Source organism: Camelus bactrianus, chromosome 6, assembly GCF_048773025.1.
Source record: "Camelus bactrianus isolate YW-2024 breed Bactrian camel chromosome 6, ASM4877302v1, whole genome shotgun sequence".
Lineage (NCBI taxonomy): Eukaryota > Metazoa > Chordata > Mammalia > Artiodactyla > Camelidae > Camelus > Camelus bactrianus.
Genome location: NC_133544.1, coordinates 94,075,737 through 94,093,786, shown reverse-complemented (window position 1 = coordinate 94,093,786; position 18,050 = coordinate 94,075,737). Strand labels below are relative to the sequence as shown.

Here is an 18,050-nt window from a genome sequence, read left to right as displayed (position 1 = left end):
ATACTGGAAGAAAGTTAACATGTCTGTCTTTCTTTTCCTGGCAGGAATTGATTTTAAAATCAGAACGATAGAACTGGATGGAAAGAAAATTAAGCTTCAAATATGGTAAGTAAAAATACACATATGTACGCAATGTTTCTACTTTCATCAGGAATTGAAAGTGCGAATTAAAATGTGAATTGTGATAAGTTAGGGGTATCCTGTGGTGGCTAAAACACCTTTTCTTTATCAGAACCAAGGAGAAATGGGTAAGTATTCAGAGATCTCTCCACCAAGAGTGAGATGGTGAGGAAGATACACTAACTCTGACAGCCAGGAGAGATCTGAGAACTCATTCTTCCAAAATGCTAATTTTATTGGGGAGGAAACTCAACTCTAAAGCGTGTCAGTTACTTTTTCATTGTAGTTGTTGCAGCTGTGAGATCAAGTAAGACAAAGTAGTCAAGTGGTAGGAACCCGAACAAAGGGCAGATCCAGGTTCCGGTCTCTGACTCGAGGACTTGGGGCCCCTCGCTTCCCTTCTTAGGGCCTACTTGTCCTCGTTTGTAAATGGATTGGTCAGACTGATGACATCTGAGTTCCCTTCCGGCTCTGATATTTTATCATTTATTTGCATATTTCCTCTCCTTAAATAAAAAAATGAGAAGCACCGCCCTGGGGAATAAGGGAGGAGAATGTCATGCCTCTCTTCTCTCACCTTGTAATACGCACGGCAAAGCTCTCCTCATGATCACCCAACTCTGACTGGTTAGTTTCTGAAGAATCTGTCAAACTGCAGTGAGTAAATATGGTTCCTCCAGATTGCCTGGTTGAATATTTTTGGCTTGAACTCAAACTCTTCTTGTTTTTTTTTAAGCCTGATTAAATTTCTTTCAGTATAAGGCCTTCCACGGAGCCACACAAATGTGGAGTCTTGAGGAAAGTTTTTGATGATGGTTTTGATTACTGATCTAATGTGTGACCATGACAGCAGGAAACAAAGCTTAGAAATTTAGAGCGTCATAGACTAGGAAGGAAGCAGGGCAAAAATAGTAAAGTCGTAAGATACATGCCAGCTTGTTCCTGAGGCTGTTTTTCTCCTTTGAATTTCAGAACCAGGGTAGAACTAGACCATCGTATTGAAATCCACCAGCCCTCCTTCTGTAGAGGTGGAAGCTGGACTTAGAGTGGTTAAATCCATCTGAGAGCGTGTGTCTGGGTTAGTGATGGAGCGTTGAGTCAGCTTCATGGATTAGCCTCGTGTAGAGGTTCCCATACACTGCAGGGGAAAACTCTGTGAAGGTCACCACACACTGCCCTTTTCATCTGTTGGTATTTTGTAAGAAGTCAAGTATTTTAAAGATAAAAAGAAAATTTTATTAAGGGGGAAGCAAAAAGAATCTCTGACTCTGTGCTGTACAGCCCTGATCATAGCAGTGAGGAGAGTTTCTCTGTGGGTGATCAGCTAATTAGAATGCCGTAGCACAATTTATCAGCACTCTCAGTAGCAAAATAGTCTCTGTTCAGTCTTCATGGCCTACATTTAGGAGATTTCTCCTCCATCCTCTTTGCAGAGCTGGTTCTAAATCATATAGGGTGTTAGAACCAGAATACAGTTAGTCTGCTCAAAGGTGCTGGCTTCTGCTTTCCTGAGGATTTGTTTGCTGAGTACCAAACGAGTGCCTGTGTTTCTAATCCTGATCAGTGAGAGGATGGTAGGATAAGATGACGGTAGTATGCGGCCTGGCCCTGCACTGAACAGCTGAGACCCAGGTTCCCTGAGTCTCATTCAAGGGTGTGAGCTGTTTAGGGGCAGAGCTGGTACCCCAGCTCCCCCCTACCCCCCGAGTCTATTTCCTCTTCTGCAGAACAAGGATGACAGTAATAGCACCCCAGTGTGGTGGGCATCACGTGAGCACCATGTGAACGTATCTTGTAAGGTGTACATAAATGTTAAGGTATTTATTAATGTTTTTAATTGATTATATTTCCCTTGGGCCTTCATCTCATTTGGGTTTGGTATGCATTAGGTTTCTAGTATATTTCCACAAATGCCTCTTTTTTTAGAAGTGATCAAATCATACAGTTTAGTTTTGTCTTAGCAGCACAGAGGGTGAAATTAGTCCTTGTGGTACGTGGCAAAGGTAGGAGTATTGATCTTCCCAGATATCGAGGAAATGTGACTTCCTTTATAGGGATGGCTTCGGCAAATGTAATTTGAAATGTTTGCCTTTTTCACAGTGGATTTTAATGATAGGCCATCAACTAAAGGGCAAGAATGGATGCATGTGTATGTAATTTGGGGGGTGTTGTTCATATTTTGAAGTCTTTGGAAACGTTATCAATGACTGTATGTTGACCTCCAGGCCCTCATTTAATCACGGGCCCTGTAGCTGGAAAAGCCCTTGAGGAGATCCATTCTAGTGCGCTCGGCTGAGCAGAATTTACACAGTAGTAAGTCCAGCCTGACTGCTTGCTTTGTACAGAAATCAGACTTTCAGTCAAGAGAGCAAAGTGCCTCAATCGTCAGGCATTTGTCAAAAGGAGCAGAGCTACCTGTAGGAGTCCAGAATTTAGAACCGTTCCCTGTTCTCTCCCACGTGTGCTTGATGTATGTAACACGCCAGCTCCTAGCAGGGCTGTGCAATTTCCCGTTGCTGCTTTTATCGTCAAGATCCAAGTTTTTCACCCAAGCCATTGTGCGCTCCTGACAGGCTCCCGCGGCCACGCCACCCCCGGCTCACAGACGCACGACAGGCTCCCTTTGTGTCTCGCTCCCTTTCGTCCTGAAGCCGCTGCATCTGAGAGCAGACCACACTCATGTCTCCCACAGCTCAGAGCCTCTCCTCAGTGCTACTGGGGATGACTTTTAAAACCACTCTTCCTTTGTTTCAAATTTTAGGGACACAGCGGGTCAGGAGAGATTTCGAACCATCACGACAGCCTACTACAGAGGAGCCATGGTGAGTGTGTGCTAGGGTTTTGTGAAAGTAAAACATGAATATTCAGTCGTCAAGGTTGTAGGATTCAAGCTGGAGTCTAGTACATTGGAGAAAATAGACCCCTTTTTTGATGTGGAAACAAAACATTTAAAGGGATTTTTATGTTTTGTGTTTAGCAGCTGGATACTTCCTGATATTAATCATGGAATTAGCCTGTAGGTGTTTGAGATCTCTGATCTAAACACTCTGAGTGGTCGTGCAGTTCTGTGCCCTTCCCTTTTATTAACACCTTTGCCAGATCTTAGCAAGCCACGATCTCTGTGACCGAATGTTTGTTTCTTGCACCCTCTCCCCATTCAGCCTGCCACCCCCATCCCTTGTCCCTCGCCAGGTCCACAGCATCCACTCCTCTTGGCCCCTCTCTCTGGAGTCTCTGCCACAGCATTCTGCCAGCTGGCCAGGAAGTGGCCGAATGATCTGCGACTCTTAGAGGCTTAGGGTCTGGTGAATCTTGGCTTTTGGGCCTTCTTTGCTACATCCTAGCCCTTATTTTTGTTATCATAACCTCATCGCTTGGCTGTGTTCCATCCTAAGATGCTTCATGTCTACAACCCAGTTACACCGCTTGTTGGCTCGGGCAGATGCTGTGTGGTGGTGCGAGCAGAGTGGTGAGTAAGGCAGCTTAGAAGCTGAGCCCCGCTGAACCAAGCCTAGAACGTCAGGCCCAGAACGGGGCTTTATCTCTGGTTTTTAGGCCTAAGCCAAGTATAACTTGGAGCTTTGAATTACGATGAAACCCCATATGCTCAGAGAGTCTTGGAAGGTTGAACAGTTGAGATCTTGTACCCACCCTGGTAGACTGTGGGGTACCAGCTGCCATCACACCCACCTCATTGCTTGAAAGACTGTTGTGGTCCTGAGGGTGGAGTGGGGGTGACAGAGCTGTCCCTTTGCCTTGGGGACTGTGAAATCTGAATCCGCACATCCCTTCCTTGTCATGCCACTCTCCTTTCCTCCTTCACTGCCACACACCGCCATTATTTGAGTGCCAGTAACTCATCCCCCCACAAAGGTTGGGGATTCCTTTTTAGAGCTCTGTCACCTTGGCACTGTATACCGCTAAGCATCTTATATATGTGTGTGTGTTCTCCACTCTCCACCCTGTAATATGTTTAAGATTGTGAAACATCATCATTTTAAGAAGGATGGTTGTCAGCTACTCTCTGTTGTGCTTAGATTGGAATCAAAGGAACGGGACTTCACTTGTGTGCCTGGAAGAAGTTTGTTTGTTCGTTGTTTGTTTCCCCCAGAAAGGATTGATAAATAAGCACATCTTAACAGGGATGGTTTGTAATAGTTTACAGGTCATTTTGATTAGAGGCGTCTTACAAACCTTTACACTGACCGCTTTTTCATTTTGTAGGGGAGATGTATCGATACCACTTGCAAGTAGAGAGTGGGCAAGAACACTTAGAATGTGGAGCAAAAGTTTCCCTTGGCTACTTAGCTCCAGTTCATGGTGTAAGGAAAGAGGTCCCTGAAGTGTGTTCTCTGATTTAGATCTGAGGATTGCCTGTCTTCTTCATTTGTCTGCTCCTCGCCTTTTTTCACATCACTTCAACAGCTAGAAGCCGTTGCCAGTCCTCCCCATTTCGAAGGGAGGGGCTTTTGTCTCTTCTGTGATGCCAGAGCCTTACACATAGTAGATGCTCAGCGAACACTTGCTGAAGGGATGAGTCACTGGAAAAGTTCAGACCTAGAAACAGCCTTAGATACATCTTCGGGGAATCCTGCTCTACTTGAGTCATGGGTCCCACATGTCGTCTGTTCCAGTGGGATGTGCGGCCATCATGGTCTCACTGGGACGAGTTCTCGTCTCAGCAGGTGGTGGTCCTGGCGGGTTCAGTTTGGTTGGCTCACGTCGGCAGCACTTTGGTAAGCACTGTACTGGGTCTGCCACCGTGACAGAGTCCTTTGGTCTATTTTAAACCATTCAGCGACATCCTTAGGCATAGCAGTAACCCTGATGAACCATCAGGCTGCGGGGGGAGAAGGGACCATAACATTGCATTATCAACATTTCTCCTAGACCAGTGCTGCCTTGTGAACCGTAAGGAGGCTGTGGTTGTTATAGGTGTGGATACTAGATACAAAAAGTTCTTAACTGTGACACCTGATTTGTATTTCAGATGGATTCATAATATCAGTTAGCTTACAAACATAGGAGACAGTCGACGGTTTTCTGCTGTTGAAACCAAAGATATAAATTCATAATAGCTGCCAATTATTGAGTCCAAACTGTGTCCTGAGTTCTGGGTTAAGTACTTTACAAACAGTTCAGTAGATCCTGAAAACTCCAGTGTGGAAGATGTGTGGTCCTCATTTTCCAAATGAGGAAATGCAGACTGAGAGGGGTGAAATAACGTCTTCAGGATCTCCGAGCTGGCTTGTGATGGAGCCCAGGCTCGATGCCTCTGACTCCGGAGTCTGTGCCCTTGACCGCTACGCTGTGTTCACACTTCCTGTGCTAACCACCCAGAGTGCTACTTGAGAGACAGACAGCAGTAGAGATCAAGGTTGTCCACACAGCCCAAATGGTAGTCGAGCGAAGGCAGTTTGTTGGTTAATTTTAATGCTGTAGGCAGCTAAACACTTTGAATCAGAAATTGTTCAGGCTGCATTTTGAGGATTCTTTTCATTGTGGTAAAATATATGGAACACAACATTTACCATTTAAATATATAGTTCTCCACTTTCATTTTTTTTTTTAGTTACCTTCATAATTGTAAAAATCTTCTTTACAGTGTAGCCAAAGTTAAACATTTGCATTTGAGGCTAGGAGGAGGGAGACAGAGAAGAATACTGTTTGTCACTTAAATTTAAATAAGAACATATATTTTTCTGGGTGTCAGAAGGTTACCTGTAATATAGAAAGCTTTGAGGAATACCACGAAATCACCCAAAATCCCACCACCATAAGAGTTGGCTTCTGTTAACATTCTGCTATGCTTCTTGGATTCTTTTATCTGTGTGTACATGTGTGTTTTATATGATTTATGTTTATGTACATTTATATTTTATATTTATTTACAAAGTTGGAAGCAAGACCCTGAAGGACTTTGCCTACCATTTAAGGAATTTTCATTGAATTATAAGTACCATGGAGAGATACTAAAGGGTTTTAAGCAATGAGGAGGTAACTCTGCTGCCCTTAAGGATAGTGGATTAGAGAGGTGGAGGTTAAGATTGAAAGCAGGGAGACCAGTTAAAGACTGTGACAGGAATCCAGGTAAAGGCTAATGGGTGAGATATGAATAAGGCCATGCGGAAGCGGGTAGCGGGTTAGGGGTATCAGATTGTGGCAATGTTGAGGTGGTTGGGTCTGTGGGACTTGGTGACTGACTGGCGATGGTGGAGATGACTCTCAGCAGTCTGCTTGAGCTGGCTGGCAGGGTTGCATTGCCTTTCCTCAACAAGGAGGAAGAGAGGATTTGGAAGGGACGAAGACATCCTCAGATTTCACTTAGTTGAGTTTACGGTGACCACAGGAGACATCAGGGAGGCAATGTCCAGGCAGTGGTCTCCAAGGCGCATCTGACCCGGCTAGCTCTTCGGCCTCACCTGGTGCCCCTCTCCAGCTGGATATGGGGACTCTTGCCAAGCTGACATGCTTTGACTCAGTCTAGTGGGTTCTGGGCCTTCCTGGTTAGCAAGATTTTTATCCCATTTCTGCTGTGTCCCAGGCACTAAGGGCTTCCCTTCTTCATCCCAGCCCCTACCCCCTTGCCCATTTCATTTGCTCAGTCCTCAGGCCTTGGCTTTAATGTCATTTTCTCCGGGAACCCTTCCCTGATCACCCAGCCCCTCAGCCAGATCAGGTTACTGTCTTTACTCAGAGCTCCTTGTGCGTCTTCATCGCAGTCATCAAAATTATAATTAATTGTATTACTATTGATTCATTGTTTTCTTTGCTAGCTATCCGTGAGAGGAAGGGGCCTTGTCTATCTTACTGCTGGTCGCATTTAGTGTCAGGCACATAATAGGTGCTCAGTAAATATTTGTTGCATGAATGGACACATGGGTGGATCTCACACTTAATACAGAAGTATGGCCTCATGGTATAGATTTTAGAATAGACAGCCTACAGGTGTCAGTTGAAACATTTAGAAGATAAACCATTTACAAATATCAGACATGAAGTCTTTTAAAATATGATGACGATGCTTTTCATTAAACCTGTATAACAAATGCATTATATTTTGAATGTCTGTGATTTACTTAGATAGTAACATTTTGATCAATCCGTATAAAAATAATTTTAAAGTAGTATGGTTATAATCTTAGTATAAGAATAAGAAGCAAGATAATTTCTACTTAGAAAACACAAGTGCACCACAGAAGTGATAACCTCTTACTCTCATTGTTATCTCTGTTTTGCTTAAACACCCTTCCAACTTTAGTTGGTGCCAAGTCTTATCATATGAGGTCAGGTAGAAGGGTGTATCACCTTTACCATAATCACTAATTCATTAAAGGTTAACAGTGAAAATGTTAACAGTGTATTTGTTTACATGGTGAGACAGTGGAAGATTTTATTTATTTATTTTCGTTCCTCTGTACTTTAAAAAATTTTTTTAGATTCCTTTCATAAAGACAAAAAAGAGGACCAGCAAAGGGTTTCTGGAGGAGAGGAGTCCATTGACCTTATATTCTATAGCTTTAAATATATGTAGTACTAAACAAAGATCTTTTTTCCTCTTCTAGGGAATTCTGCTGGTGTATGACATCACAAACGAAAAGTCCTTTGACAATATTAAAAATTGGATCAGAAACATTGAAGAGGTGCGTATGGAAGGAGAATGGACGCTAGAGGAGGGCCCTGCTGGGTGATGGCGAAGGGCTCCTCCTGTCTCCCGAGCGCGCAGCAGAGCTGCCGGGAAGCAGGGCAGGGCCGGCCCTGGCTCTGCGCGGCGCCACGGAGGGCAGCGTCTCCGGTAGCGTCTCCGGTGCCGGTGCCGCCAGTCTGCCTGCTCTGCTGGGCGGGGCGGGGCGGGGCGGGGCGGGGGGATGCAGACAGAGGAGCAGTTTCACAGAATTTTAAACTCGGCCCCGATCTTGAAAATAATTTAATCCAAGTCCCCATTTTACACATAAGAAGACAGAGGCCAGAAAGAAGTGACTTGCATGTGCTCATAGAGCCTTTAAAAAGGAGAACCAGGATTAAAACATCTGGTTCCCGATGCTGTCTGTCCCTCCATGCTGTTTGACTGGCAAAAATATATCTTTATCCCAGCAACTTATCATTTTGCCCACCCCCCCAACAGTTTCTTCATCTTAGACATTGAAAATTTGACCTAGTTCCAGATTGATTGGTATTAAAATTTTTTAACATGTTTGATATTTCCGAAAGAAATCTGACTTTGAAATAATGTCGTACGTGTTTCGGTTAACCTACATGAATTTATTGTTTACATAGTTCAAAATCCGAAATGCCTTCCTCACTGACTCACTCGGTACTGAGGTTTTTTTCCCTTCTTTGACCCAAACTGATATTTGGAAGTCTTGTTGTTAGATAACTAGAAGTTTTGTTTCTGTTTGTTCATGTGCAAAAAAGGACATGAGATGACTTTAAGTCTTTGGGAAGAAAAGGCTTTGCACAGACTCTTATGCTGTAGCTTTCCCCCTCCTCCCATCTGTTAATTTTTTTTCTCTGAATCAGGACTTGTGTTGAGTGAAAGATTATTTGTCTTATTATTAAATTTATGGGTATGTTTCTGACAGGTTAGGATTTGTCTATTGAGCAACTGTGTTTTTCTCAGGCTGTTTTTATAACACACAGTTTTCTCCCGGCAGCACGCCTCTTCAGATGTGGAAAGAATGATCCTGGGTAACAAATGTGATATGAATGACAAAAGACAAGTGTCAAAAGAAAGAGGGGAGAAGGTAAATGGGAACTGAATGCGGAAAGATTGGAAATCTACTCATGCTAAACATTTAATTATTGATTTAAGTTTGAAAAATTTGTATATTTTAATCTGTTAAAAACAACAACAAAAAGATGTAATCCGTACTTGAACGGTATGAATTAGTATTTGAGATCTAGCTCCATATTCTGTGTAGTCATGACTCATTCCAAAAGAATTTGCTGTTTTCTGGGAGATAGAAGTTGGTCCTTTTTCAGACTCCTGCAGCTTAGCGTTCAGGCTATTTCTTCGCTATCTATGTGAAAATGCCCAGTTTTGAAGTTAAAATAATTCATTCTCTTTGAAAAAAAATAAGAGGAGAGGTGAAGTTTCAACAGTAATCATTTTCCAGTTCATTATTTTTTTTCTAAGAATATTTTACTACACATTAGATTTAAGCCATTATGGATAAACTCTCTGTAAACTTATCACACTGTGGTTATCATTTAAATGTCATTTATAGGCGTTTCTCTATTTTGTGCCCTGCAAGACAAGAGTTTATTATATGTACATACTCATTTCTATGACATTTTCCAAATTGACTTAGAGGCTTCAATTTCTCAGTCTTGGAATTTTGCTTTAGCCTTTTTTTAGTGATACATGCAAAATGCATTTTGCTTTTCAATCTGACTGCAAACATTTTTCCTCTAAAAACAGTCCCTTAATCTTGGTGTTGTAAATGAAGTGGAAACTCTTTGAGGGTATTGGAAATGTGCGGGAGTTCACAATTTGCCACGATCAACAGAAACCCAAGAAATGAGTACTCAGTATTTTAAGCTTTTGTTCTGTAATGCACCAATTTATTTTAAAAAATAACGAAAAGTTGTATGATAATAAGTGTTGGAGGCTTATACTTTGGGAGCAGATGAAAGGGGCAAATGAATCTCAAATTAAGGGTAGAGGTACGCTTCTCAGTTTTTATAGTAAGTGTATTAGAAAACTAAAAGTATAATAGAAAAAAGAGAAGTACTTCAATTGTGTTTTGAGTGGAAGTGGTGCCATTTTACTTAACACTGAACAAAAAGGAAAAAATAAATAAATAAAAAGAAAAAATACTTTTGATGATGAAGTTAGATACCTAAATTTTAAACACAATAGAAAAAAGCAAAGAAATTTGAGAACCACAGGAGTTCTGAACTAAGTACTCTCTATGTTTAAAAAACTTGCACTGAATTTAAATGTTTCTGTTTGTCTTTCAGTTAGCAATTGACTATGGGATTAAATTCTTGGAGACAAGTGCAAAATCCAGTACGAATGTAGAAGAGGTAAGAAAGGATGCTTGGTGGTTTGTTATATAGTAGCAGTAGTGTCTTAAGGGCCAGTGTTCAAGCAAGTCTCCCAGCCTTGCCATTTTCTGACTTAGGGAATGTCTTGTGGGAACCCCACTTCTGTTTGTAAACTGTTGCGCTTCTGACTTTCAGGCGGACCCTGGTTGTTGAATTTCAGCACCCATCCTCCACATGCGCTGTATTAGATTGCTCAGTTAAGAGTCACTGAACGGAAGATGGAAGTTCAGTTTAAGTTCAGCTTTGCCCTTTGTGTGGGAAGCTGGAAATCCTGCTCTAGCCGACCGAGCACAGTGTTGTCTGCTCATTTATCATCGCTCGTGTCATCCTGTAGTAGCCGGGAGCCGGGAGCCTTAATTACGTTCATGTCTGCACTCTCTCAAGAGAGAGTTAAACTGTTAGCTTATTGAGCAGATTCCCTCAGTGTACATATTTGAAGTTGATTAAGCCTGATACATTTTAACACAACGCATTAAGCAGAAATAAGAAAGCATGTTTATCAGAGAGCAGTTTTAATAAATTTTCATTAAGTTAACTGTTAAAACCAAATTATCTAAAGTATTCGAAGAACAGATTTTCTTTACCAAGGGCAGAGTTGTTGATAATATTTTCTTTTTCAAAAACATTTTTTTAAGCTGACCATAAAAATAATACATGTACTATGTGTTAATACAGGTAATTAACAATAATACTGATTGTTTCATAAACATTTAGTTTCTCAGGCTATTCACTGTTCACCCGGACATCACGGTTAAAAATTGAGGGGGAGGGTATAGCTCTGTGGTAGAGTGAATGCCTAGCATGCACAGGGTCCTGGGTTCAAGCCCCAGTACCTCCATTAAAAATAAGTAAAGACCTAATTTCCTTCCCCCCAAAAATAATTTTTTTTAATTGAGACTTAGATGACTTTATGGACTAGTAGACACTGATCAGAACATCGTCTTTGTTTTAAATAACCAATACGCAGTTTTTCAGGTTGGCTAATGGGTGTTAGGAAACAGGCAGCCTCTACTGACTTACTTACTCAAGCATAGATAAGCAGAAAAATGCTTCCATCTGCCTGCCATGGAAGGATTTCCTTCCATCAGAAAGAGAGGAGCCTCTTCAGTCAGCTTTACTAGTGGAGACAGGATCAAAGCTTGCTCACTGAGATGGCCCGTGTAGGTTTGTTCCCACAGGATGGACTCCATACCCTGGCTTCATCGAGAGTCTTCGGTCTCTGTTAGTCCTACCCTGATCACACCTGTGGCTTAGGGAGAACGTTGAACTCTGGAAATACAGAGCTGGGAATTGCCCGAACTGCTTATTCTGGCCAGGTATCCTGCAGAAGTTAGCGGTTTTCCCAGAGCTTTAACTTAGCCTGATGAAACTAGGATGGGCTAACTTAGAAACTTAGACTTGCAGGTGAACGGTGTGACAGTGCGACAGACTGCGAGTGCTAACAGTAGTTACCGTATTGCTTGTTTGACTTGATTGGGAGTAGTCCTTTGGCTCGACATTTTTGAGGGCATCAGGAGCGATTGGGAGGCAAGAGACCAAGATAACAGTGGGTTTAGCACGGAGACAACTGAAGAAGCTTTAAGAGTCTTGGCTCTGTAGAAACTCAGTAAGGATGATAGGTTCTCTAAATGTTTGGTTTGGCTTTGGGTCAATAAACACCAGGCATTAAATGTCACTGAAATTTGTCCTGCTTCTATTTGAACTGATTTCCACAGTGGGGAATTTAGCTGAGCTGTGAGAACTGTTGGGATTTTGGAGTGTTAAGATGTGGAAGATTATATATTCTCAGGTATAAGAGTGAAAGCAATTTGAAAGAGAGGAGGTTGGGAGGAGAAGGTAGAGAGTTTTGAGAAAACAGATTTTAGGGCTACTGGGTAATAACCAGCATCTCTCAGGCCAGGGACTGTGCCCCATCATGGGGACGAGCAGATGTCCCAGAACCTGTTCCTCGCAAGCGCTCCTGGTTGGCTGAGAAAACTACCCATAACTCAACAGGTTCATGTTAGAAACTTGTGCCAGATAGTATGTGCAGAAAATATTTGATGAATTGAAAGAATGACAGTTCGATAACATTGGAAAACGTTAATGATACAATTGAAAAATAAGATACAGTGTTCATGTGTTTACTGTAGTTGCAATTATGTTCTTTTCTCAATTCAGAACTTTAATGTAATTATATTTTACAGTGAAATAATAAACATTTCTACATTTCTGTTTAAAAATATAAATATATAATAACGAGATTTTTGTTTACTTCTAGGCATTTTTTACACTTGCACGAGATATAATGACAAAACTCAACAGAAAAATGGTTTGTATGACATATAATTTTGTTTTCTTATTTACATTGTTTATTTATTTGATTAAAGGGATAGGCCTGATTATAATATGTTCCCATTAACTCATTTTTTTCCTGACTTCCATTTTCCCCTGGTTAAACTCTGATTCTTATTTCTGTTTCTTCACTTTTCTTATTTCTGAACTGCAGCTGTTTCAGCTAACTCTTTAAGTGGTCTTTAATTGAATTTTGATCAGAATAATTAAAATAATAATAGCACAAATTAAATTTGTAATCTCTCTATATCCGTATATATTTGATCTTGAAGTTGCTGAAGTTAGCTTAAATTTGAAACAATCTCAGTGATGAATCATTAGGACAACCTTGAAAGTTTGGTTTAAGCAGAATCTTGAGTATAATTGTCTGCCTTATGTTACCAGCTCTTCTTACCTCTAACAACAGGATTGCCTCTACCAGTATCTTAACATTGTTTCCATCATTACCCTTGAAACTTCACATTCTTTTGGTTATAATTTCTTTGAACTGGAAATAGAAACTTTCTAACCAATACATTGTTAATATAGTAGGTACTGTCTTAATTTTTTTTTCTTATTTTAATCCACAATTTCCAAAGAAACAGACAACATCAGAGCTTAACTGTTTCCCTTCCTAAATAAACATTCTACTCAGTACACATTTATGGCATGATTTGATATATATATACATTTTTTTTAGATAATTGGGGTCACACCATGAAACTTTTATTTCCTTGTTAACTTTATCTTCTGTTTTCTAGAATGACAGCAATTCATCAGGGGCAAGTGGACCAGTGAAAATAACAGAAAACCGATCAAAGAAGACCAGTTTCTTCCGTTGCTCGCTACTTTGATGGACTCTTTCTGAGAGACTGCAGCACACCTAGAGGACCCTTTCCTGCTTCTCTGAAAGCACAGGTCACCAAGCCTCAGAATCGTCCCGCCCAGCTGCTACTGAGAGCACTGTTGAACCTAGACCTCCCGACACAGAACGTGCAGTGGATTCCAGCCTCACGGCCCATCAAGACAACTGGCTTCTTTTTTCAAATGTGGAAGCAATGAAGTGGAGACACGTGCCGGACTTAACTTGTTTTTCCTTTGTTTTATTGTGTGTTGCAGAAGCTGCTGTCTTTCTTTTTTTCACTTTGCACATCAGTGTTAGCCTTCCCGTGTTACAGCACAATCTGAGATTCATATCTGCACACTTTTGTCTGGTGAGGTTCTAGACAAATTTGTGCGTTTGGGGACGTTTAAAAAAAAGAGTGGAACGTTTAAAGCAGAGGATAATATGCTAAAATTAAAGGACGTTTGGTCTGGTTCATATGGCCAAATGTTATTGCATTGATAGCATTCATTTAAGGGCTTTGATTTTTCTTAAGTAAGAGTCATTAAATTCGGATAAAATTTATCTTCAAAATTCATGAAGATACCCATCTATTCATCAAAGACCACAGTGTCTTTGTTCAGATTGTTTAGAGTTTTGCTTCATTCCTGCCCTTTCTGCCTGAGTCTAGGTAGCTGAGTAAATCACTTTTTCAGTTGATTACCTCTGCCTAATCTCCTGAAACTGTGTTTGGAAATGACCTTAATGTCACTTTTCTTGAGGTTTGTTTTTGCTCTTCTTTCCTGTGTTTGACCTGTTGTAATCACTCAGTTATCTAAAACATAACATTTGAACTTTGTTGTCTAAATGTCAACTTCATGAACTGAAATTTTACATATGCAGAGAGATGGACCATTTAAGGTTTTATTTCAACGTCTAATAGTTCTGTCACATCAGGCTACATAATGTGTTTTTTCTTAGATTCACTCCTTCCCTTGCTGGGTTAGTAGTAATTCTTAACAGAATCCCTGTCGGCAAGAGTTAACAGGTTAGACTGAGATTTCGTTCACAGAAAGCTTACCTACAGGGAGAGAGGTTGACCTGCGGACATCAGTTTCATAGAGATAGCTCTTGGTATGGTGAAAGTAATGATTTTTGTTCTGTTTTTATTTGGGGCTTTTTTTTTTTTTTTTCCAGTGTGAGTAATTAGACCTAGTGCAGCCTCTAGGAAAAGTCTTGCCTTTTCATTTGAGAAATTATGAGCACAGTTTCAGTTTTACAGCAGCTGTTGTTGAATGTGTAGAACCCAGTTCCATCTGTTCAGGTTTGTTGTTACAGAACTTGGTCCAGCCATTTGGGCCAAAGCCAACCAAAAGCTTAGCTGCCTTTCTCACCGCACACTGGTACTGGCATGCTTTCTATAGATGAAACCGTCACATAAGGAAAAAAGGTATTTAGTGATAACTTATGTGCCAAATTCCTTGCTGTTATTCTAGCCTTCAGTGTCATAACACAGAATGGAGTAATAAAGAGGTAATTCAGGAATAATAATTCTGCTTCCTGTTAGGCCTGTTTCGTTTCACAAAGGCTACCACCATGCTTGATAGTTAAGACTGGGAGAGGAAAGTGGAAATGGCTTGCTCGTTACCACAGAGAATTCTGCTCCAGGTTAAGGTGTATCACGAGAACGCTTGGACCAGTCAAACTTTCCTGCTTGTTTGAAAACTTTCGTACAATTTACCGGCGGGAAATATACCAGAGCTGTTTTTGATGGGTACACTAAACGTATTGTTCACAAATTCCAGCCTTCTTGATTTTTTTTTTTTTGGTACTTACCTATAGGCCTAAAGGCACCTGTTGGTGTCTCAGTATAATCAGTAGTTCCTTGATTGAAAGTTGACTGTAAGTCTACCATCTTAAAATTAGGTATCTTTCTGGAATGAAAAAAATGGTTTCTTAAAAACATCTTGTATTCACTAATTTTCTGAAAAAGATCTCAGCAGTTAAGCTTTCTGGATGGTAACGAAGTGATTTCTAGAAGGCAAGTGCTATGACACCATGTATGAATGTAATTTTCTTAGTAATTTACCTCTGACTCTTTGGTGTCTTAACACTTTGGTTTATATCTCAGGGGTTGTCTGCAAACCAAAACTGACATATTCTGTGGTTAGCCTTTTTTTTTTTTTCCCCTCAACAGAATGCTTTGCTTTTTTTTTTTTTTCTTCTTCTCTCTTCTCTTGTCTTCTATGTCTTAATACCTAGTCTCCATGAACTTCCCTTTGAGAGAGCCCTATACAGATTAGATGAGTCTAGAAGTGCTCTTTGAAGTAGCAGCGAACCGGGGGTATATAGTCTGTTATATAGAAATAAATCGTCCTTGCTATTTTCTTATATTTAGCTTTGCTACATTGTATATAATTTGAGCTAAGACTGTAGGAAATTCACTTTTCTGCATGGTAAAACGCCCCAATAAATATTCCCCTTTGCTTAATAATGTACATATAGTGCATTATTTTTTCTATTTGTAGATGAATTTAGTGACAGATAATTGTCTGTTCCCTGCTGAAACTGAAGAAACCTAGTTTTGTGTGAACCTTTTTCTGTGGTCTTATGGATAAGGTACATGAAGATTTTTTGCAGCAGTGTTAGTGGTTCGGGGGCTGCATTTTATTATCAGCGTGCTAATTTTTGACAGGAACGGGACTACACCTTTTCAAGTAAGCGTCTGAGGGTATCAGACAATGAAAATGTGCTGTAACTAAGTAGCATGTAAGTCAGTTGATTGTAAACCGTTTCACTGGGAACTGATTTTAGCTATATTTTACTTCAGACAGATGATGAGAAAATAACCCACCTGTGCATCAGTTAGAAGGTGCTCAGGGTTTCTTACTCTTCACATGAACATTCTGTGCAGTCTTTGTTATAAATTTCCAGAAGACTATACTCTTTACTTTGAAGGACTATTTTTTAATTATACCTCATTTAGCTAACTAGTATTCTAATACCTGGTAGAAAAACAGTGAGCCAGTCTTTAAGCATCCGACATAATTTAGACTGTTTTGAACTAAAGGCATCATTGGAAAAGGTAGGAGGTAGTTTAGTTTAGGATAGAACATACATGTCATATCCAGTAGTGCAAAAGAAGTATTATCTTCCTGTCTCCATTAACAAACTTAGCTGTGCAATATAGATAAATGTTTGCAGAAATTTCTAAATAAGAGATTATAACTCCACTGTACAGGTTCTGAATGCTGAGAATCTGTATTAAGGCTTATACAGTTTTCCCTGTGAACAGTGATACATGGAAGCAGACTTTTCTAGCTCATGTCTTAGATTTCTTTATAAATTTAGTTCCTAATCTTTAAAGATGAGCTTCTAAGCTTGACATTTTAAAACAGCATTTCATTATGTTGGTTTACTTATCTCAAATTTTAAGCACCATTTCTGCTGTCAGGTTTTTAAGAATTTTTCTTGTAACAGGACGTTCCTTTCTCCTTCTTGTTATATCCAAAGAAGGGGGTGAGAGAATGTCTAAAAATGAAATTCTTGTCCTAGAGGGACCCCGAGGGACAAGATAATGCTAATAAAATGTCAAAGGCTAGCACAATTTTACAGTAGAATCAGTCTTTTTTCAGACTAATAAATTTAATGGCTGTCATGTTTACTATGAAAAAAATCGAAGTGACTGAAATTTACAGAAATGAAAATTAGCAAACAATTATTTTAGAGATATTTTCAAATTTTACTTCATTTTTTGAAATGCTTGTGTCATACGCAATTGCATTTCTTATTGCCAAGAACTAATAGAACTTCTTGTTTTATTTCTTAGCTTTTTTTAAAATGTGAATTTAATTATTATAATTCATTCCTATGGCCTTACAGATGGGTTTTATTTTGTTTGCGGCTGACACTGTTCCTTTAATGCAAAATACTATAATCTATTTGACTAAAATCATGCCCCTAGTGGGAAATACCTAGTTTTTCCATAGAATTATCCTACTGTGTATGTTTCAGCATATTTCACTTTTGCTCCAATGGCTTAATGTGAAAAAGTTCCCGCAGATGAAGTGGACCTGTCATGTGCTTAATCTTCTTTAAGCCAGTTCATCAATTGTGTACTGATACTGATGCTGTGTTTTCTTTTTTAAAGAAAAAATGGATTTTATTCCAGGTGAACTTTTTTTTACAATAATGTTCGTCTAAAATAAAAACTACATGATGAAAATAGTCATGTCTCTCTGAAATGGATTACACAGTTTTAAAATGTTTCTTCTAACTTGCTAGATAAGTGTCTTGAACCACGGTAGACTTGAGATAATTTAGCAAACTTCCCTTCTGACTTAAAAAAAATGGCCAGTGCGTCTGCTCATACTTAGTTCAGAATACATGGGGGTTATTCTGTTACAGAACTGCAGACTTAAATTGAACGTCCTTCCCTCTTAGCCCTTGCAAGTTTGGTTTCTATTGTTCTCACGTCCAGTAACACAATTTGATGTCGGTGTTCTGTGGATGTCCCACCCCGGTGCTGCACATGTTCCCAGTCCTAGCCTTTGTCATTCATCGTTCATCCCTTCAACCATTTGGAACACTTTCACTGTTCTTCTCCAGCTTCTTTCTCTGTTCCTTTTCCCACTCTTGATAGATCTTTCATCTGTCTCACGCAGAGAAGCATCGATCTACAACCACCTCTGCCTCCTGAACCTACAGCCTCCCGTGGGCTGGCTGCACTCTCTCTCCCCTCGTC

The 18,050-nt window shown here is 40.2% G+C and overlaps 1 protein-coding gene across 3 annotated transcripts in view; it reads left to right on the top strand.

The window, feature by feature from the left end:
- Positions 1–17,533, top strand: part of RAB8B (RAB8B, member RAS oncogene family) — a 90,659-nt gene extending 73,126 nt beyond the window's left edge. For all 3 annotated transcript variants that reach the window (XM_010963470.2, XM_074366380.1, XM_074366381.1), the window contains 7 exons: positions 45–105; positions 2,882–2,942; positions 7,686–7,763; positions 8,775–8,864; positions 10,084–10,149; positions 12,431–12,481; positions 13,245–17,533. In XM_010963470.2, the coding sequence (XP_010961772.2) occupies positions 45–105; positions 2,882–2,942; positions 7,686–7,763; positions 8,775–8,864; positions 10,084–10,149; positions 12,431–12,481; positions 13,245–13,337 (500 nt within the window). In that variant the 3' untranslated portion in view covers positions 13,338–17,533. The remainder of the gene's footprint in view (positions 1–44; positions 106–2,881; positions 2,943–7,685; positions 7,764–8,774; positions 8,865–10,083; positions 10,150–12,430; positions 12,482–13,244) is intronic.
- Positions 17,534–18,050: the final 517 nt, after the last annotated feature.